At 47.6% G+C, this 22,186-nt stretch overlaps 1 protein-coding gene across 1 annotated transcript in view; it reads left to right on the top strand.

Moving 5' to 3' along the window:
* Positions 1 to 9,609, top strand: part of LOC144143355 (neprilysin-1-like) — a 31,167-nt gene extending 21,558 nt beyond the window's left edge. Inside the window, exons 8-9 of the mRNA XM_077675124.1 lie at positions 2,500 to 2,884; positions 9,197 to 9,609. Coding sequence (XP_077531250.1) covers positions 2,500 to 2,884; positions 9,197 to 9,609 — 798 coding nt within the window. The remainder of the gene's footprint in view (positions 1 to 2,499; positions 2,885 to 9,196) is intronic.
* The last annotated feature ends 12,577 nt before the right edge of the window (positions 9,610 to 22,186 follow it).

The raw sequence follows: 22,186 nt of genomic DNA, 5'->3' as shown, positions 1-22,186 counted from the left end.
TAACTTCAGTTATCTGACGAATGGCTGTTGGAGTGCCCCCTTCCCCCCCACCACCACCTCGGTTTTAACCGGGAATGTCAGTCCTCCGATGCAAACGTGGCTGGACAGATACCGATAGACCTAAATTTTCAGACACAAACGATGACAAAGGCCCTGAAAAAGGGGGCGAATGCTAATGTCGGACTAAAATCTGGGCCCCATAGGCATTCGGATAAACCAAAAGGACTGCTGCCTGCTGGATTGTTCACATTGCTTTTCTGCACCAATGAACGTTCGCTTCGTAACGCGAGTTTATTCACTACGAAGTGGAAACAAGGCAGCGAAGCCGGAAGGATGCAATCACAGCGTTAGCAAAGGTAACGGTTGGTACTCGTTTTACACCGGTATATTTTGTACGTGCGCTCTAACTCTTCACATGGCATGGCGGCATAACTCTAGCGGATAAAACGCACATTTAGGGTGATTGATTTCAGGCGACGGCATGGAAATTCTCTGAAGAAACAACTTTTTTAGCACCAGTACAGCCTTACGCAAAGTTAGGTTGCAGCTAAAAACCATGGCCCGTAGAAAGAACTAACAATGGTTACCTGCATTTCATTTCACAATCCCATATTATTAGGAGCGGTTGTTCTTCTCGATTGTCGATCTTCGCAATTTTCTTCATATGAGGAGTCAGATTTATTTTCCTTTCTTTACTTTTAGTACCACACAGGACACTGTGACGAAACCGGCGACACGATATTGAGTTATGCTGGTGAACAAAGGCTGCCTTGGAAAGATGCCTAAGAGAAACAAGATTCACGTGATTTTAAAACCCTGTCCAGAATGATTGCTATCGGGATGATTAAACACACAGCGCCTATTAAACAACGTCAGCTACTTTAGGGAGTAATGCAAAACCTTTTTTTTTCGCCAGGCAAGGCCAAATTTAAACACCTGCATTAACCTGTGACATTGGAAACGCATGGTGTCCCTCTGCGCATGTGCTGGGTTCAAACTTCTGCTCCGAAATTTTTTTTTTGCAGCGCCTGTTTGTTGTTAAGATATATACTGCCTTTAAAATATAATCTCAAAATAGCCTATGAAGTTCGCACATCTTGTTATGCAGAGTTTGTGCAAAGATCTAAAGCGCAGCGACAACGTAACATCTATGCAGCGACGTCCGACCCCAAACATCTCGCATTTCAGTCGAATCCCACCTCAATGAAGTAGGAAGCAGCGAGCGCTGTCGCCCGAAGGATACACGAGCTTGTCTCAATGTTGCAAATGAAAAATTCTGTTCCCTTTTCGCAGACGGGAATCAACAGAAGAGCAGTACCAAGAAAACAAAACTGCGAAACGCTAGTCCACTCCCCGCGCACACGTAATGCGCAGACCGGAAATTAAAAGCTTTGGTTAACGGCAGTCCCCAGACAATTACTTGGCCGCGTCAGGACGACGGCAAACGCAGGTTAGGATACATTGTCGGCGAACAACTGTTTTTTTCTTCGCCCCTGACTGCCGTATGGCCGCCGGCGGGCGGTGTTCGCCCCCTCGCCGGTTTATCGCTCCATTGAAGTTGGCCCAAAAACCATAGAGACTGTAACTTAAGAATCCGACATATTACATTCAAACCGGATTTTATACCATTCTTATAACATCTGTGCTGCGAATCAGAAAATTGAAATTCGGACTTTGAAGACCGAGTCCAGTCAAGCCGGCGCTCGGTGGCATTCGCTGTGTTGGTGTTTAGCTATGTTTGGAGTTTGGTATGTTGGATAATAGTGCCAGTGCCACATCTACGTCACAAAACTAAGGCCGCACACGAATATTGCGTAGCGACGATGAATATCGCGAGGCTATGCCAATCCCAGCGGAGGCTCTAGCGCAAAGCACAGGTCACCGCCGTAGAGTCCGGAGTATTGCGCAATGCCTGGCGGTGAGAGACGCCGCGCCTGACGTGGAGTTAACACGACTCGGAAAAGAAGCGGCGGAAGTCAAGATTAGTATAAAGCGGGGCGTTATACTGATACTGTGTCTATCGGTACTGATACTGATACTGTGCCATGCGTCACCATTGCACGCACAATGTGCGAAAGCAGGCTTACAAAGACAAAGGTTGGACCGATTCTTTTAAATTCAACTACACCTATAAACACAGATGCGTTCCTGTAGAGACATTTCTTCAAGTGCAATGTAAGCCGTCTTATATTGAAATATGGAATCCTTCCGACATTTCCTTTTTTAAGAATGTTCTCAGCACGCTGAAAATTCTTGGTCAACGCTAGCTCTATCGCAGCAGTCGGTTTGCTGGATCCTTGCTATATACAGCTTTGCTCTAAGAAAAAGCACAAGGAAGTGGTAAAAAACAGCTTGTTCTTTCCGTTCGGTGCGCGTGTGTCTTCAAACCGTTTAGGTCACTCAGGAGCACATTTGTTCAGAGTAATCGCTCCTAGATTGCTGCAATGAAGCTTTACAGATGGGAGGTTCCACTGAATTTCTCAATCTGCCTCGCCGCAGATCGACACCATCCTGGCCAGTGTAGCCCGGACCTTCTCCGAGATGGCCAAGACTCCGACCAGCTCCCTTACCATGTATTCAAAAGAAGAAGGTGGTTTTGCGCGCAACGTCAGCGTCTGGCTTTGGCCCAAGACGGCCACCAGGCTGCAACTCGAGCGCTCCTACTCCGGCATGCCTGCGCCCTCCGCGTCTCTCTCCTTCTTGGACAACTGGCTCCGTCTCGCTCCAGCGGCCGCCCTCTTGGACAAGAAAGCCGCTCTGGCTGGCGGGTCTCCGATGGGACCTTTCCGCTTCCGGCCGTTCAGCTGGAAACCACGTTCCGGGGCCGGGAACGACGGAGTGGTGCTGCCCATGTGGCTAATGTTTCCCCCCTTCTTCGGCCCAGGTACTGAAACTCCCACGCTCGAAAAGTTTAGCAGCACCTTGTCATTGTCAGTGACTCACTGATTGATTGCGCGTGTTTCACGCGCCGAAGATATCCCTCGGCTGTGTGACCTGCATTAGTGGAGGTCTTTGGATTAATTTTGACCACTTTGTTACCTTTAATGTGCGCCGAGGTGTAGCCGCACAGCATTTTCCCTTTTCGCCCCCATCAGAAAAGCAGCCAGCGTGACAGGGATCGAACCCGCGTCAATGGGCTCCGCAAGACAGCGGCTTAGCCACTGAGCCAATTTCAGGGGTTCAAAACAACTGAAAGTGCGATCAACTTTATCATCTGTCAGATTATAATCGACAGTCAGAGGAGGCCAGAATCATAAGATGAATGTTACGCATTAATAGCCGCCTATCTACAGCTAAGCATGTGCAGTTTATAATGGTAAAGCTTTTGGTGGGATGCTAAAGACTATGGACTGTCAAAAACCTGCGAATATGATACTATTCCTCGCCTATCTTCGAAAAACTGCGAAAAACTGCCTGTTCACGGTTGGTTAATGGAAATCTCTGGAAGTGTTTTGATAGAAAAAAAAGAAGAACACACTCATGCATGGTGTTTTGTCCTAGAAAAATGCACAAGGACCTATACCTATACTATTTGTTCACGAATATAAAACCGCCATTGGAAGCACAAACATAGGCCTACAATCAACAAACAATGTAAGCATGAAACAATCATTGCAGAAACCTTCTTCATTGGGCGATGAGAACACATCGAGCGTGCTTATAATCACACATGGCGACTGTTTACTGTCGATCAGTTTTCACGTGGAATGCAAAACATTTTTACCATTCTTTTTAACCCCACTCCAGAAGCTACTGAGAAGATTTCACAAATAGGCCAATCAAAAAATAAGGATATATTTAGAGCCTTCTCCGAATGGGAAGGCGAAAGCGCAGTAGGAACATTTGTTGATCTGCTTTGGAACAATCTGTTGAGGTTTGCGGTCGCCCCAGTAACGACCTCGCAACCTTTTCTACAGCACCCTGTGAACATGGTTTCGCTGGCGCGCCCACTGATGTTTCGTTTTGGAGAGAAAAATTCCCACATCTACGTACAAAAATTCCCTATTTAGAGCATTTTCCACACCAGATTATGAAATATTCTCTGGGAATTACCATGTATTCTTTTTATGCAGCTGATTTCATTATCGGTAATGATGATGATGATGATGATGATGATGATTAGCGGCTCTCCCTTTCAATCGGGGCGTCGGTTGTCAGCAACCGGCTTGCCTGTTTTATTACGCTTACTTGCCCTACTCCCAGCTAACCTAATAAATTTGCTTCCTCCCTCCAATCGCTCCCTCTTCCCTGTTTTAAACTAGTCGCTCCCAACCACCTTTTCTCTCCCCTCGCTGTTCTAAATTCTCATCCCTATGATTACTCCGCTTGCGTACCCATTCCTTCCCTACTTTTCCTCTACCACCACTCCAGTCGCCTCTTCGTCACGTCTCTGGACTTGAAGTTGAGGTTACCCCTCGCCCCAAATTCTAAAGCCTGCGCCCGCGTCGTTTCTACCCTCACCCCGCGGTGGTCCTATCTCTGTACAGCCCCTGACAATGTGGTCTGTAGTTTCCCGATCCCTGCCGCAGCATGCACCTGTTTCATCCTGCTGCCTGTAGCTACCCGTGTATGCCCGGGTTCTCAGGCACCCCGCCCGTCCTTCGAAGAGCAATGCACTACCTCTCGTATTGCCATAGAATCCTTCCTTCCTAATTTCCAGTTCCTTTGTCCAGTCAGTCTCCAGGGTTTTTTTCGCTTCCATTCTCTGTGCCCACTTCGTCGTCTCTGCTTCCTTTACCTGCTTTTTAACTGCTGTGTAAACCCAACTTTCCCCTACCGAATTTCTGTGCCGCTTGGTCAGCTGTCTGGTCCTCCGTCTCCACCGCGTGTCCACGCTTCTCATATACAGGTAATCAAACACCCCGCGGGCCATTTTTCGTCCTCCATGTCATGAAGTCACTCCTCAAACTTTATCTTGCTCTGCGCCTCCCTCGCCTCGAAAGACTACCAGCCCATATCCCCCTGACCCACTTGATTTGTGATTTTTCGGGGGCCCCCGGCGCCAATCTGCCTACCGCCCTCCGATTTTCCTCCAGGCCTGCTCGGGTCTCTGGCTTCGTGCACAGAACCGAAATATCGAAAGTTAATCCTGGTACCATGACCCCTTTCGAGACTCCCTTTACCACCTTGGATTTGCTCTATCCCCAGAGGGCTCTATGCTTCATTATAAGCGCGTTCTCTCTTCCTTTCGTCTTAAGGCGAGCCTCTTTCGCGTGCGTGTAATCTTTGCTGTCGTTCAGCCATACTCATAAATATTTATGCTCTTTCACCAATGGAATTTCTACTTGCTGCTATGATACCGTTTTGCTCTCCGCGCCGTCGTTAAAGACCATGATCACCACTTTTGCTCTGCTAAAGGATAGCCCTAGGTTCGTCACTTCACCGCATATATCTATCAAGCCCTGCATACTGATCCGGTTGTCCGCTTTTGGGTATTAGGCACCGCCACCTATGTCTACTTTAGTACCCCACCGGACGAAGCCGCCGTTGAAGAAATCAGTGTTTTACAGTCAAACCCGGCTATAACGAACCCGGATAGAGCGAATTATGCCATATATCGAACAAAAATATTTCAGTTACAGAAATACACTGGGAAAAGTATTCCTTATAACGAAGTTCACATCCGATATATCGAACTCTGCCCGCCTAGAATGGCTGCCGAAATGCATGGTCTCGAAGCGGCGATTGAGATGTGGATTTGCCACGACCACGGAGCAAGATACGCGACTGAGACATTGCGCCACGCATGGAGTGACGTGAAGCCCGACACTTTCCGTAACTGTTTCCGACGTGCTGGACTCACGATGGAACCCGCAAATTCCGCGAATCCGGACCAAGACAGCAACATCGGTGAATTGTGGGAAGAGCTCGCCAGCGTTCCCTATGATGTCGCGAGTGAAAGCCGTCCGACGCTTACAATGAAGCGCTTTCGGCAGTCGATGTGCTCCGCCAATGCTTTTTTAGATTTTGGAGGACGCGGACTCGAACTGGTACAAACAATGTTTCGTGTAGAGAATGCTAAGCTAGTTGGAGCCGCAAAACGAAAGTGAAAACAAAAATCATCGCTTTTTTGCAAAGTAGGCAGTTAAGGCGGAAAGTAGCTTTATTATTTGCAATAAATGGGTTATTTTGTGTATGTTAATTGCTAATTTACTGTGTTCGTTTCTGCATGCGGGGATGGCGGAGTTGGGAGAGGGCGTGGCTCCCGCAGATTGCGAACTCGTAACAATAGGTTCGTTATAAGCGGGTTCGGCTATATCGAACTATTGGATATATCGAACTAATCGCAGTGCATATTGCAGTTCGCTATAAACGGGTTTGACTGTAGTGTGAACCAACTGCCACATCTGCCGCGCAGCAGCCTTTCACTGTGGATTTCAAGTTTAGTAGCAACAGAAGCCTTACTGTGCAAGCTAAAGCTGTAAGGTAAAGCGGCCCGTATGAAAATGAACCGGACATTATTATGTAATTAAGGCTATTTTGGCTCAGCTCCTGGAAGGCTGTCGTTATCTCTTCTTGACAGCATGCGGAATAAGGAGCATTCTTTACACTTTTTTGTATACATCCCAGAAATACATGCGAAGAGGCTTCAGCTCTTCAGCTTCAGCTTTTTAGAGCTACTAAAGGAGGCTTCAGCTTTTTTACTAGCTCTTTCTCGTGAAGTATTTTTTCCTCAATGCGCCCTAGTGGGCTATGAACTGGATTAGAACCCATTGTGGGTGCTTCTAGCTTGCTGGAACACGACTGCAGAGCCTTGAACGTAAATCCGACGTGCTGTAATGAACATTTTAAAAGAAAACAAAGCAATAAATAATTGCTAGGTCCGGTTTACTGAGAATACTTTTTTTTATTTACTTAATCGTTAAAATCCCTGCACCTGTTAAAGATTCCCCTTTTCCTTTTTTTTTGACCAAAATTAAAGCCGCAAATTTCCCGTAGAACAAAATGCCCCATGGAATATCACCGAGCTCGTCTTCACCGGGAGCCTCCTGTTGGCCTCTCAAAGCGGTTTGTTTTGCACTTGGAGCAGCGGGCTACCTTCTCAAGAGCCCCTATTTCTTTTTCACTGAGTGCGCTTGTTATACACCGGGTGCGCGAGGTATTTGAGGAGGCTATTCGTTATCGCCGTAGACGCCAGCAGGGTCATCATATATGTTTACGCGAACGGCTTCTTCTTCGTCGAGCCCTTATACTTCATACTGCGCAGTTCGTTCAGAGACGGAAGTGTACAAGTTGAAGCAGGAAATAAAGCGTCATGCAGTCCTCGTCGCCTGGCGAAGCACCACAGCGACTTGGAAATTTCTACCTTTCTGAAAGGAGCGAAGTCGTTCGTTTACAAAGTGCGGACGGAAGTGGTGTGTTTTGGCGGTGACGTGGCAAGTGTAGCAAAAAATAAAACGCACTGTCAGCGGTCACACATCGTCCGAACCTCTTACTTTCTCCGGCGGTGGTTTTATCCGTTGTCTGTAGTGAGGGCGACGGCATGCTAGAACACTTTTTTGCAGGGATCCGCGTTAATTCTGCCGGTTACATGATTATGCTTGCTCCCGTTGTAAACCTATAAATAGATAGTATTTTGAAGGAAAGATTATATGTTTTTCATCGAGATTCGGCTCCTGCCCCAAACCGCCTGCGTCACTCAATAGTGAACACGTCTGCGACCCCATCGCTCCCAACTTCTGGCCTCCTAGTTCTCCAGATTCAAATCCTCTTTACTACTATGTCTGCGGCGTCGTTGAGAGAGCGGCCAACAAAGGACCGCATAATACAAAATACTGGCTGAGGGCTGCCATTTCTAACTCAATGGCAAACATATCTAAGGAGCACCATATCCGTGAATGCAGCCGTGTGCGAAGCCGAATGGAATCACTTATTGCTTCCGGTGCCGGATGCATTGAGTAGTTATGGAATTAAACCATACCAGAAGTACTTCGCAAACTTTGGTGAAAATTTGTCTGATTTTGCTGGAGATATTCTGTTGTGCCTGACGCCAACGTTCTGTTCGCAAATACCTCGCGCACCCGGTATGTACCACCCATTCTCGCCAACTCGGACATTTCCTATTCTTCTGCATCGAAAAAATCTCCTCACCTCCGCATCCTGCCTGCTATATACACTGCAGTCTACACTTCAAATAAATGCCTACCACGGCACTCGAGAAAAAGCTAATCTTTACATCGTCCGATGGTCGTGTCCCAAAAATATAACGCTACCCGTGGATGCCAATGCAACGACCGAACCGTGGAAATCCGTGCTGTCCAGCCCGCCTCGAGAATATCAGCGCGCACTATGAGAGTGCCCGGCCAACAGCCAAAGCTGCAGAGGCTATGGAATGAGGGCTTCTGGTACTTTGAAAGACGACGATCTATTTGTACAGCGAAGCTGTATACCTCTGCCAGAACTGTTTCGTCGCGTTGATCTGTTGATCACCTAAGACGCGTTGATCACCTAAGACGCCGAGCGCATGCATCTGGCTAATCAGAGTAATGCATCATAGATTTCAGAATTGGTTTTAGCAAACCACAAAGCAAGCATCTCAACCACATTATGGATAAGGCGCCTGTGAACCATGGTACCCCCCCCCCTCCATGTGTTCCTGGTAAAGATTATGTTATGCAGATTACCTTCGAAGGCCAGGCAGGACTAGTGTCAATAAATGCAGCAGTCCGTGCCAAAGACGCCAAAAGCATGCGACGGGCTAGGCAGGACCCAGCATTTGCCGCATGTTTGGGCATTTGCCGCATCTTTGGTTGTAGCTGCTGAAATGCTGTTACACCCGTACACTTTGATTCGCATTGTCGCGCGCAGCCACAGAGCAGGGAGGACAAGCTCAGCCTACGAAAGTTGACTGACAAAAACTCATAGCCAATAAAAAGGCGGTGCCTATGAACCGTCGCAGTGTAAACATATATCACGTAACGCGAGCTGACCCATAACCGTGATACCTGCGCGAAACAATGGGAGAAAAGGGTCCCGATACTCCGCCCTCATCTAGTGACACTAGCCGAGCGCAAGTGCCACGCGCGCAGGCACGACTAGAAACATTTTATACCCTCCTCCATCACCATTTGTAGTGGTTTCCGAGAGCTTTGCTTCGCATCCACTTTCTTGGGGCTGGGTGCTGACCATTGTTTTTGCCACAATTAAGGTTTTCTTTCTCCTCTCCTAACCCAATGCGACGTGCGCTTTCTTTCAGGCCTCCCAGCAGGCCTGACGCTGGGTGGACTCGGCACCCTATTCGCCACGCTGCTGGCGGAAGACGTGCCTCCGAGCGTGTTCAACAACTTCCACAGACCCGGCCACACCGAGGCCGCCAGCTGCTCACCCAAAGAATCCTCGTGGGGCAGTCGTGCCATCGGCATACACGCGGCATGGCGCGCCCTGCAAGAAGTGTCTTCCTTCGAGCAGGGCGGCCGGCTCTACGGCCTCGAGGAGATGACGGAAGCCCAGCTCTTCTTCCTCGCCTCCTGCCTCCAACTGTGCGACGCGCCTCTTTCGCGGCGTAACGAGTGCAACCTGGCCCTGCAGCAGTCTGATGCGTTCGCGAATGCCTTCGGCTGCGCCCAGGGCACGGTCATGAACCCCAAGGTGAAGTGCATGCCTTGGTGAAGCGCCCGCCCTAAGCACCGTCACTGGACAATTTTTTGTCTGTTTGATTGTTTATTTTACGTGGTATGAAGGACTAGTGAACACTTTGCAATGCAGTATTTGGTGGATAGTTTTTCGTTTTCCGCTTGTCATTGCGGGCCTGTTATTTCCGTTGTGATTAATTTTTGCAACAATATTGCCAATGAAGCTTCGAAATGGTTTGCTTAAATTCTACCGGATCTTGTCTAATTGTGCCGTGCGTCTGCTTGTGCCTACTTATGCTCATACCATTTACGGGAACTTGGTAATGTTGGTAAATACATATAAAGACTTATTACACAGCGATCTGTATAAAAGGGTGTGCCGCAGTTAAATATTCTCATTTTCCAGTTAATTGTTGGCTCGTGGAAACTTTTTGCATCTTAAAATGCAAAGTTCTATTAGTTTGTGCACATTTCGGCATTGCCACCAGGATCACTTGGGAAATATTCGCTGGTTGTAGCGACAACTGCACGCACTTCGCTTTTATCACGTGAACGTATACTGGCTGCCGGAAATCAAAGTGTTTAGCTTTTATAATCCATTTTATGCAGAAAACGTTTACGGGCTTTATTCAGACATTCCTATAATTTGTGTTTGTCTGAAATTCTTCCTCCGTGTACGGTGTTTAGGTAACCCCGTGTACACGAGAAGGAAGCCGTATCACGGGCGAATTCCGCTTTCGCAGCGACAAACGATGCCCATAATCTTTCGACGCTCTCTCACCCATCGTTCCTACCGCTTGACATGCGGAATAGGTTGGGTGCGCACCTGGGACTGTTTGAGGCAAAGTCTCAAGCATTGAGAGATTATTCTGAACTGTACGACGAGTTGCGGTCACCATCAAAGTTACGGACAAGCGACGGCAAAGAGTAGATGTTGAGCTGCAAAAGCCATACTGACGTGAAATCTTTACTACAATGAAATATATTAACGCTTCAAATCATGAATGTTTTACTTGTAGCAAAAAGCTTTCTTGCGTGTCTTTTTCTGAATAATTGGACCCTAAAAAGCTTACAAGCAAGAATGTGAGATGGTCGTGGAAGTATTTAGCAATTTACAGGTGTGACTTGTTATTAGCCCGTCAAGTAATTAGAAACTTAAACCCGGGCAGAAAAACATTGTTGCTCATTTTTTTCTAAATTTTGGGAAGCCGTGAGACCACATATAAAAAGAAACCAGGTTGTGCAAGTATTTTTAGATTCACAGCACGTCATCAACCTAGGCTTTTGGTAGTTGGGGTCACCCCGACGTTGACATGGTATTCACTGCAACGCCGTCGTCTCTCTAGCGCTAAGCTCTAATAAAGAGCAAGCAATGGCGATATTTATTGAAAGCGCCATCCTTGAAAAACTGTCTCCTTGGAAACTAGCTGTTCTGGCTTTCTTCCGACATTGCTACAAGAATTTTGGGTAATGTCATAAATATAAGGTAGTTGAACGCCCCAACGGGAGAAGTATTACAAATGTACGCTCCCAACATGCTCAGTAAGTGTTTATACATTACTTGAAGTGTATATATTTTACGTATGAACACTCACACTCTTCGTTTTCGTTGCATCATCAACTCGTTCTTTCTTCACTGATTTCTGCCATCACAGCCGAAGGTTGTGGAGAGGTAATATAGGGCACATATTGTAAAGGAGTCAAAAGCAGTGTAATATATAACAACAGTATATTACAAGGTAAAGTTCGAACAACCACTGTAAATGTTTACCCCGTCACGAAGGAGTTTGCTTGCTAGACGGAATTGTATATCGGTGAACTCGCTGCTTTTGCATACCAGATTTGTATCAAGGTGGGACGCGGCCATTTTAAATATACCCAACAGTCACTGCTTCCTCAGCTTGAAAACAAACATGTACAGAAGTGAGCACTCCGCGGCAGCCGAGCCCATCCAACACCTACAAATATCCAGGACGGCAGTGGTGCCCGCGTCATTTCGTTTCGAAGGGACCAATGCCCTCCCACGCATCAACTCCGTTACAAAAACGTAGAAAAGAACATAGAGAGGAGAGAGCAAATTCATCAGGACCACATACAAAACAATCAAAAGCAAAAAACAAGTGAAAGTAAAATCTTCGGATTGCATTGAATGTATTCCCCTAACCGTTAGGTTCCGCTTTTTTTTCCTGCATTGTAAAAAGGGCAATCGCTGCGTGAAGATAAAGTATCGAATTCGCTTAAGTTTAATGGATGCAATGAGCTTAGCCGAAGAATAATTATCGGAAGTCATTATTGAATAATTCTCTGAGTGAGTGCCCTCGTTTTCTCCCTCTCCCCCTTCGTACGCTAATTTTTTTGCGGGGGACATTTGCCCATGCGCGGCACATATTATCCGAGGGCGGTTATTACCGCCTGACTGCGTTGTCACTCTTCCTAGAACAGATGGGTGGCGTTTCCGCGGTCTCAACCATGGCCTCCGTGATTTCCCCGCGCGCGTTTTGCTCCGGCCGTCCCAATCGCCCGCATAGAGCGTAAGTTGAAAGTGGGGCGTGGCCGCGTCTTCCTCGGCACTGCGGCGCTCGCCACCTATGCATCAACTATTCCGCCGCAGCTTGGCGCAAGCCATGAAACACGCGTTTTCGTAGCCTGCGCACAAATTGAGCGAGCAGCGAGCTTTAAAATCGGGTGCAAGACAATAACGAATAACATGTGCACGGGAACAGAGGGCTAAATGGTTTATGAAATGGGTTCGTCCTGCTTTTGTCACCAATGCTACCTAGAGGAATATGCACCATCGCTGCAGTTCCTGCAAAAACCCCGCATCGTCGCCGATACTATGGTAAATAAACGGGAGCCTCATGTACGAACGTACGCCGTACATAAAACGCTGTCACTCGTACCGTTCCGTCAATATTCCCTAGCCCCCTAGGATAAAGACGAACGCAAGCGCAGCCAAGTAACGTGTTGATGCGCATGACCTCACTGGGCCGTGGTATCTCCACAGATTAACCGACTTCCAAGCAGTCATCTCCACAATTCCAACAACCCCCATCACCATCACGTTGCAACAGACCCATAAAAACATCAAACTGTTAAACTATGTTGCATTTCAAGATCCGATATTTCCCCAAGTAACAACATGCATCCAAACAATTTTAGCGTCAAGCAACGCACCCTATCATCCACCATATCTCCTGTCTTCACCTCCGTTCTTCCCCGGAACTTGAGACTGTCCAAAATCAACATAGCAAACATTAACAGTCCCCCGAAGAGCCAAAACCTATATTTCAGAGCACTTTTTCGACAGGCTTTTCACACAACAGAATACCAACCCTTGCTCATTCTAGGAGACTCAAATGCTACTCCTACAACTAAGAAACACAGAATTTCCTGGAAACGACCCAAAACGTGATAACAAGTGCAATGCGCCACACTCCGGTAATGTTCTATAATTATTTCGAAAGGAGCACCGCCCTTACAGTAACGCTCGTTCTTGAGACCTTGGTGCCCGATGGCTGATCTAAGCGCCAGCCGGAAAGCTGGGACTTCAAGTCGTCTGCTCTTCTCCTGAAGTGTCGAATCATGGCCAGTGGCGCCGCACGTTTTCCTACCGCCTAACTGCTATACTTCCAAGCTCACGTATTCTTCCTATTTGAAGCTGGTAATCAAAGATGAGACCAGAATCGACGGCAACCACGATCAGCCTGTGTTTTTCGGCATAAGTGAACCATTTTGAAATGTTTATCAGCCCTTTTTATAGCACATGTCCATGGGTAGGTGTATAGAGACCGCTACAAGGGCGTCCCAAACATGTATGCGTATTCGACTGTTTCTGTAACTTATTTCAACATCATCTTCAGCCTGGTTTGGTCCAGTGCAGGATGAGGGCCTCTCTCAAAGATCTCCAGCCACGTCTATCTCATGCTGGCTGAACCCAACTTTTACCCCCGAATTTTCGTAGTCCAGCCCTCCTTCTATTACTCGGAACATTGCTGGCGCTAGGCGGGACAAGGACGACGAATTACACACGACTGGAGCGCACACTACCAACTGATTTATTAATCACAACAAACACAACTTATAAAGGAAAAATTCAGATGACGTGAAAGGTGGAGTCAATCATTCTCGCTGAAAATGAATACAATATTTGTCATGCGCATGCGCTCGCCTACGAACTGTCAAGTAGTGCCATCTCAGTTGTCGACAGTGCAATCGATGGCGAACTGATAGTCTTTTTCTTTTCGGATGGCATAAGCTTCCCATATCTCGCGGGTGATCGTTTCTGAAGATTTAAAGAGGATCGCCATGTCTGCGAAATTTGAAAGCACCACGATCCTCTTTAAATCTTCAGAAACGATTACCCGCAAGATATGGGAAGCCTATGCCATCCGAAAAGAAAAAGACTGTATCAGTTCGCCATCGATTGCACTGTCGACAACTGAGATGGCACTACTTGACAGTCGTAGGCGAGCGCATGCGCGTGACAAATATTGTATTCATTTTCAGCGAGATTGATTCACTCCACCTTTCACGTCATCTGAATTTTTCTTTTATAAGTTGTGTTTGTTGTGATTAATAAATCAGTTGGTAGTGTGCGCTCCAGTTGTGCGTAATTCGTCGTCCTTGTCCCGCCTAGCGCCAGCAATGTTCCGAGTAAAAAACCAACTAGCCCCATTTCAAGCTCTGGCGCCTTCGAATACTTCGCCAAACCCGATTGCGTTTGGGATCTACTGGCAGCCACTTCCTTAAACGGATGCTACAACTGTGTTTCCCTCAGGCGTAGGACGTGTCCCGCTTATGCCCATTGTCTTCATCTAATTTGAACTAGCACATCTTCGAACTTGCTTTGTGACTTATTTACCGTCCACTATGGCTGGTGGATGCTTACAAACGGGGTGTATAGAAAGGATATTCTAGAGCGTCGTCAAGCAGGCCAAAAATAACGTAAGGAACGCTGCAGAAATTCTGAGAATGGTTTTCTAATGCATCAGCATTCTTGTGCGGATTCTCCGCGTCTACATACGTCTTTGAGAGGGCACTGATGTTATTGATGAACATTGCAAAATTACTTGTGCAGACGTAAACCCCAACTGCACTGAAAATTTCGACAACGGGAAAATAATGCCACTCATTAGTACACATAAAAAGAGGGAGCAATGCAAAATGCTGCGTTTTAAACATCAACGCGCGCGTCGCAAACGGCCCGCGACATTGGCGTTTTCGGAGCCGAAACTCAAAATTTGACCGCGTATCTGCTTCTTTCGTTGAAAATGTCGCCAAAAGACGATAGTCTTTATCGACTTTTGCAAAGTAAATGCCTCCCTTTGCTTTCCCGCTCACCTCTCATGTTGTTCCTCTTGCGTCGCGCTCCTACCAAGGTAAAGACGCCAAAGGTTTGCTTAAATCCTTTTAAATTTCCCGCGTTCCACTGCTCCAAACCGGGTGTCTCCATGCCAACGCTGCCGTACGGCGAAGACGCGCGTGAATCGAGGCGCCCTACTTCAACGTTTATAGAACCGCGTTTCCCTACTCCACGTGCGTTGCAAGCCGAACGTAGAACCTATCTAGTGGAACCTTTCGTAACTGTTGCCGGTTGATTCCTTAAAATGCCGCAAGTAGCTATAGTGGCGCGGGCGACGGCAGGCGACGGCGAAGTGAATTTTTTCTCTGGAGTTGATGAAGTATTTAATTTCGCCAAAGTCAAGCATGTGTGATTTCTTATAAAGGAACACTGCAAACATCACTTCTGTATTAATTTGTTGTCTTATATTTGCGTAATCTCTTGTTCTTCTTCAACAATGTTGACAGGTATGAACATTACACCGGACTTCGACGGGTAGATTTAGCTGTGACTATATAAGACTTTTGCGCAGGCAGTGTTTTACTTTGACCGGGTGGCTGAAGCGAGTCACAGACAGACAGACAGACATACAGACAGGCAGACCAAAATTTGTGGGTTTAAGTAGCCCAAGAAAGACTGTCGTCTTTAATAGAAAAGGCGATCATTACTGGCGGCCGGGTGTGACTTACGTGATGGAACGGAAGCGGCCGCGCCAGAAAAGGCGACTTCTCAGAGCCGCCTTCAAATGCGCGTGGTAGCGTCGCGTCTCGCACTGTTATTTCCACAGAAGAGCTTCCACTATCTTTTGCACAGGATATTGGGGTTAGCAACACTTCCGACATCGCGTTGCTATCAATCACGATAAAGTAGACCGTTCGACAGTTCTTTTTTCACCAGAATAACTACCGGAATAGCAAGCCTTCGTATTACGAGTAAAAAAATTACGCCCGACACCCCTCGCGGGAACCCTGTTGTGATGCAACGCTGAAGGGGGTTCCATTGTGCATGTCCATTAGGTCGATTACTCGAATTGCGTGAGCAATCGTCGGGTAATCCGAGAGAGAGAGAGAGAGCAAGCGTAGCGGGGACGACCGTCGACTGAGAGACCGGCCGGAGCGCGGCAGAGTGCAGCGCGCTGCCGAGTGCAGCGCACTCGGGCGCGCCGCGGAGTGCAGCGCGGCCGAAGGAGAGGAGACCGCGGAGAGAGAGGACACTGCACATGCGCACAGCGCGCTTGCGCCGCGCGCAGCGCCGCGCGCAGTTGTTGGGAGAGAGTGCTCGCTATCGGCGCTATCGGAGAGAGCAGAGGAGGCGAGCGGAGGAGAGACGCAGCTGTGCGGACGCGGATGACAACGACGCAGGAAGGACAGGGCCGCCGGCAAGAGATGCTCCTCTCAGCGTCGAATCTAAAAGCGGAACCTGGTTTACAACACACAAAAGACAAGTTAGCCAGAATGGGAGTTTTTTGGCTGAAATACGTCTTTTAAACTTCTCACGGCAGGCGGCCTGCTCCCACGTGTGGTAGTATGATGGCGGAAAAACTGCCAGTTTACACCGGGGGCCACAAGCCGTCATAAATAGGCGCATTTACCACGATTGTACCTCTTCACAAAACGAGGTATCTAGCTGTGAATACTGCGTTTGTCCTAATGGGAGTATTGAAAACTCCCATGCCGCCTCCATCTCCTTCTCCTCCTCTTTCACCCCTTCCTCCTCTACGCATCGTTTCAAAATGGCTGCCAGTTGGTGTCATGTGTCGTGTGGGCTCCAGCGTCGCCGAAAATTTATTGTCGATGTGAACTTGCGCCCGCACGAATGGATGTGAAGTGCTTTCCGACAATCCAAGCTCGTTGCGAACATTGTGGACCAGCCTGCACTGACCTGCAACACACTGCAACGTCCCCTCCGTGTCACCGAGCTTCGAGCCATACGCCGGCGAGCTGACGCGAGGCCTAAATGCAGTAATCGCTGAGAGTGGCTCGTCAAAAACGACGCGGTTGTGTATCTGCGAGGTGGTGGAAGGTAAGATTTTCACGTTTTTTATTGTACCCAACATTTTGGGAGACATGTGCCCCTTCTAGTGTCAAATAAACTCAGCGTGTTTCCGCGTCACTGCACGGGCGATTCTCCGCCACTGGAGGTGAGCGTTGTGCTAGAGCGAGGGCGCCATGCCCGGAACGACATTGGGGTGGCCGAACGGTGTCTCGAGAAGAACACTGGCTCAATCACACTCGCGAGCAGAATGAAAACTGTCCGCAATGTGAGCGGCTGTTAGGTGTTTGTGTTAGGCTGTGTCTGTGGCTTATTGGCAGGCGAAGGGGAAGTTGACCGGTCAAAAGTCGCAGGGCGGCCGCTTTTCTTGAGAATTACGTGTGGTGCCAGCCGCGCCTGCTACGAGGAGGGGGACTGTCACGTGTCGCCGGCGATAATTGCTTTCAATCGTATAGGAGAAGGTCGGGGACCCGTGGGTAGGGGGCCACCCTAACGTGGGAGCTCTCCGTACGCTAGGCGCGTGTAACTATAACCAGCAAACGCCATTCGAGGGAGCATTCTGTAGAGTCGACGGACGACTTCTTATTCTATTTTTTTTAGGGGTTGGGGGGGTAGGCGCAGGTGTCACTCCGGCCGAAATATTTCCTTAACTTTGAGTGAGGGGAGAGATGGGCAGTGCGGGTGGTAAAACGTGAAGCTCGCTCCAAGAACACCACACGCAATGAAAAGAGGGAAAGGAAGCATTTTGAGAAGTTGGTCGCCAGAAGGGTCGCGCTCCCTTTTGAACAGCAGAGCACTTCGTTTTGACGAACTAGTGAGCGCTGGTGTTGGTGTCTCGGACGGAAGTGCAATTTTGCGTAGCTTAAAATAAACATTCAGACATTACGGAAAGTTGGACACAAGAGTGACAAGTTCAGCGTCTTTACAGTGCCGTTTCTTTTTTTTTTTTTTTTCAGGTCAGATGCCCAATATGCTTCTGTATTTGGTGCCGCAGGTTGAAAGCGTATTGCTATCCCTCTGATGCATGTGCTGCTGTGGCTTCCTGGGGAACGGGCCAGGAGGTGCGACAACGTCAGCGTTTGGGAGGCAGGTTCAAGTAAACAGCGCACCGACGACATGCTGACCTCATTGTTTGTAAATGACTTACATTTTGTTTCGTTGAGGAGTGTTGTAGTAGATAAAGTTCTTACCAACCTTGTGTTCTCGATGTAGGTGTTGTGTTGATTCCGTATTTGTTTTGTGTTTTAAAGTGTTCACCCGTATATCGTATTTATGCAACTTTTATGCAATAAATTGACTGTGCAGAAAACAAACTTTTCACGTTTCGCCATTCAACGTTTGAAGCGGAAAAAGACTAGAAATTACGTAATCCTAAACGAAAAAAATGAAAATGCGGCCTTTGCGCTCATTAAGAACTCCCGATTACAGTAATAAATTCCTCTGCAGCGCTTATATCAAGCGCACAAAAAACAAACAAACAAAAACCTCGAATGCAGGTCAACACTGCTCCCAACGCGCCCCCTGAAAACTCCCAGTTGGAGGAAAAAATCCACTCCCAATGGTAGCCCTCAAAACTCCCATTGTAGTGGCAGTAAAATGAAACTCCCATATGCTACTGAAGAAACTGCCGAAATAATGGGAGTAAGGCGAAACGCCCATTGGAAGGAGTTTTGAAAACTCCGAAATGGTACTAAGTTATGCAACAAGCCATTTACTCCCATTACGGCTTATTAGTGTTCTGTGTGAAAGCTACTAGCTCGTACGACATCGAAAAGCAGCTTTGGTGTGCCGGCGCCTCGGGTACCACGTCGCTCTCTTTGAAGGGAACAAACCGCACGCGAATGGGAGTAATCAATATTTTTACTATACATTACGTGCAAACAGCTTTGTGCACGGCGGCTCAGTCTCCAGAATCAAATTATAAATGTAGTCCCAAACTATAGGCCAGCATCCACAGCAAATGATGCACTAAAACACGACAAAAGTTATCTATCTGCCGCTGTTTTCTACTTTCACCAAAGCCGTGCTGTTGAGAACATTTTACTTTCAAGTAAACTAAATCTAACGCTGCACAAAAATAGATATTTCACTTGGGAAATGAAAAAATCTAGTTCATTGTTTGAAAAGGGAGCAGGTTCGTTCGCATTCGCCCTTAGCAAAGGCGACGGCTACTTTTTGTGCGGATGTATTTGTTACCACGAGCAAGGCTGATTTTGGTTCACTTAGCGAGTGAGGCAAGTGTAGAAATACTCCAGTGAGGTCGTCAAACGTTTGGAAAGGTCTAGTGTATGGAGGTGGCGTCGGGCAAGCCCAAATATGGCAAATATTAGACGCGGAAGTGCAAGTGGTCAAGAATTTATAAGAGATCCTTTTTTTCTGTGATAGATACAACGGGAATGACAAATGTGAGGCAAGTGCACGTTTCCGCCAATTTTTTCTTTATGAAAATATTTTTGAGTAAAAAAAGTTTTGCTAACTCCAGAATGTTCGCAAGCACGTGAATAGTTTGAAGGCTTCTAAAAAGTGGCGGAATTTGCTAGTTTTAAGCATGTGATGGAGACAGCGGCACAGCGCGGTGGTATAGCTGAGAAACTCCGGTTGAACGCATCGATTCCCTGCGCCCGGTGGAGCGCCCTGCGATGCGATGCGATGAGGCTTTGAGGGGGGGGGGGGGGGAGGTAGGAGGAAAAGGCCCGAAACTGTCTGGCGAAGGGTGCCGACACCTTATCAGGCCTTGGAGCGCCGTGCAAGTCGCCGGAAAAGCGCGAGCTCTACGGGACAGGTTCCCCTACCAGCCTGTCCTAACTCCGTCACAGGCAGCTCGGAACTTGTTTCGGTGACTCCCCGCCAGGCGCAAACGTCGCCTGCTCGGAAGTACTTTGAAAGACAGTACCTAGTGTGCTCTGTGCTTACGAAGCTTAGGATTTCGCCATAGCGATTTTAAGAGCGTAGACTACTTATATGGGTAAAATTTTGACAAAGGAAAATTTCAGTGCAGTTGACCTTTAAGTGTGGAGCCCCTAGGTGAAGTTTCCACCACTCTTGGCGTATTTCCTTGAATTTAAGTGGAAAATATATTCAAAATTGCTGTATAAATCAAACTACACTTGTAGTTCACTCTGTCGCTATTCTTATTTCAGCATCCTCCTTACCGGTGTCCTGAGACGCACACTTCTTCAAACTGGTATCACTAAACCGGCTGTGCAGCTTACCGACTACAGCAACGAAAAGATCAGTCGGTCGGCCGGCCGCAAGCAGGTTGTCGCGATTCCATGCCGCAGTGAAAACTGAGTCCCGCAAGATTTATGCCCGAAAGAGTGCCCCTAGTTTGGTTCATTTGTAACCGTTGTTACGTTTAAGAAATACGGTGGTCTTGTAAGTGCGTAGATTCTGTTATGCCTAGTAAAGTCGATGTAGTCGAACTAACTCCGCATAGTGTTTATGCAAACACCATATTGGTGTTACGACGCTTCGCTCACTTTGCTTCAATGAAGCTGTAAGCTGCATATGCCTGTGTGACTGGTATGCCTGTAGAACATCTAAAGCCAGTTAAAAGGAGGACCAGAGGCAGCGCAGCTAACCTGCGTAATAAGAAATTGAGGTGAACCAGATGTTTTATATAGACAATAAAACAAGGTACAAGAAGCAGTTTTTCGGTAGGTTGAACTACCAGGCCGGTCAGAAGCACGATCACAGATTTCTGGTCGCTCGGCGCTGCGGTGGCTGAGTGGCTAGGGCGTTGTGCAGCTGAGCCCAAAGCCGCGCGTGTGATCCCGGCAGCGGTAGCTGCTTTCCTGATCAAAGCGAAAAGCGAAAACGCCGGTGTAGAAATTTTGATGCACTTTAAGGATCACCAGATGGTCAAAATTCATCAGGAGCTCTCCACTAGGCCGCGAATTTCAATTTCTTTTCTTTATTTCCTTTGAAAGGAAGGGGCTGGAGCTATAAGCTGTGAGTCCAGCTTGACAAAGGCTCCAGCCCCGTATACAATGGCATCAGTGTCGGCGGTGCGACACTCGTCATAGGTAAAACATAATTGATATATCCATTACACAACAAAAACACTCAACATAACAAAAAAATTCATTATACATATCGTAAGCAGAACTGCCTAAGACTGTTTTTAGGATAATATATAATGTTGCTATAATTGTAGCCGAGGTGCCGCTGCAGCTCGTTATTCCCCACAATAGATCAGAAGATCAATTTCCGGTCGCTTTTTTGCCTGAAAGTATGCAATCACTCGTGATCACATATTTGTATGGGTAAGGATAAGTTTACTCCACACGAATTATTCAAGCAATCTAAAGCTTAGCTGATCGAACAACTAAACAGCAATGTACTCTCGTCCACAGGCTTACCTGAAGCATCACACTTCACTTTAACGTGGAATATCTCAAACGTTAACAACAAAAGCTGTTCGAACGAATGTGGAGAACTTAAGAGCCCCTTTAGAGTTGAAAGAAATGCAGCTGTTGTGATTAAATTACCGTAAACCAAACCACGACGAGCCGATAAGTGGCTAAAGCGTTGCTTGAAAGAAATGCAGCTATTGTAACTAAATTACCGTAAACCAAGCCGCGACCAGCCCATGAGCGGGTAAAGCGCTGCTCTATCTACGCCTGTGGACGACTGTACGACATGACGGAGTAGGCTTCGGCTATACATATGTTCCCGGGCGGAGTTTCTTTTCGCCCTCCGAATAGGGCCACTGTCGGCTTTGTGTCGGCGCGCCTTTTATTGCTCGGTGGGTACTACAGAGACGGTACGGATGTCCTCCGAGAAGACTGATGGGCAGGACAAACGCCTCCCACCAAAGCGACTCTGATGGCGTGGAAGGCGCTAAGCTTCTGCGTACGCCTCGACTCATGATTGAGGGCTTCATGGGGGCTACACTGGTTCGTCCTGAGAGTGCTTGCACTTTTATGCGACCCATTCTGCATACGCCAAAATAGAGAAACCGCGGAACGCTAATCCAGGAGTCATAGCCGGTCATAGTAGCCGTAGCAATGGAATCCTGAAAATTGCTGGGCCACCAATGCACAACGTTACCATCAACCGCAGCCTTTCTGACCGGACCTCGCGTTCCGCCGCACGAGGAACGTGGTTCGTCATTCTTGTGCGTGCTGACCAACAACAATTTTCAGCAAAGTGTTTCGAAAAGCTACTTTTAACAAATTGCTCCTTTTCATCTGGGAGCGTTTCATTTAAGCATCAAACCGCATCTGGGTGCGACCAAGGATAAATTCGGACACGAAGTTTGTTGTTGCAGGACGCGGAA

The sequence above is a fragment of the Haemaphysalis longicornis genome, unplaced genomic scaffold, assembly GCF_048455015.1.
Source record: "Haemaphysalis longicornis isolate Haplotype H1 unplaced genomic scaffold, Haemaphysalis longicornis Haplotype H1 scaffold_6, whole genome shotgun sequence".
NCBI classification, from domain to species: Eukaryota; Metazoa; Arthropoda; class Arachnida; order Ixodida; family Ixodidae; genus Haemaphysalis; species Haemaphysalis longicornis.
The sequence above is the reverse complement of the archived record's forward strand: the minus strand, read 5'-3'. Positions and strand labels throughout refer to the sequence as shown.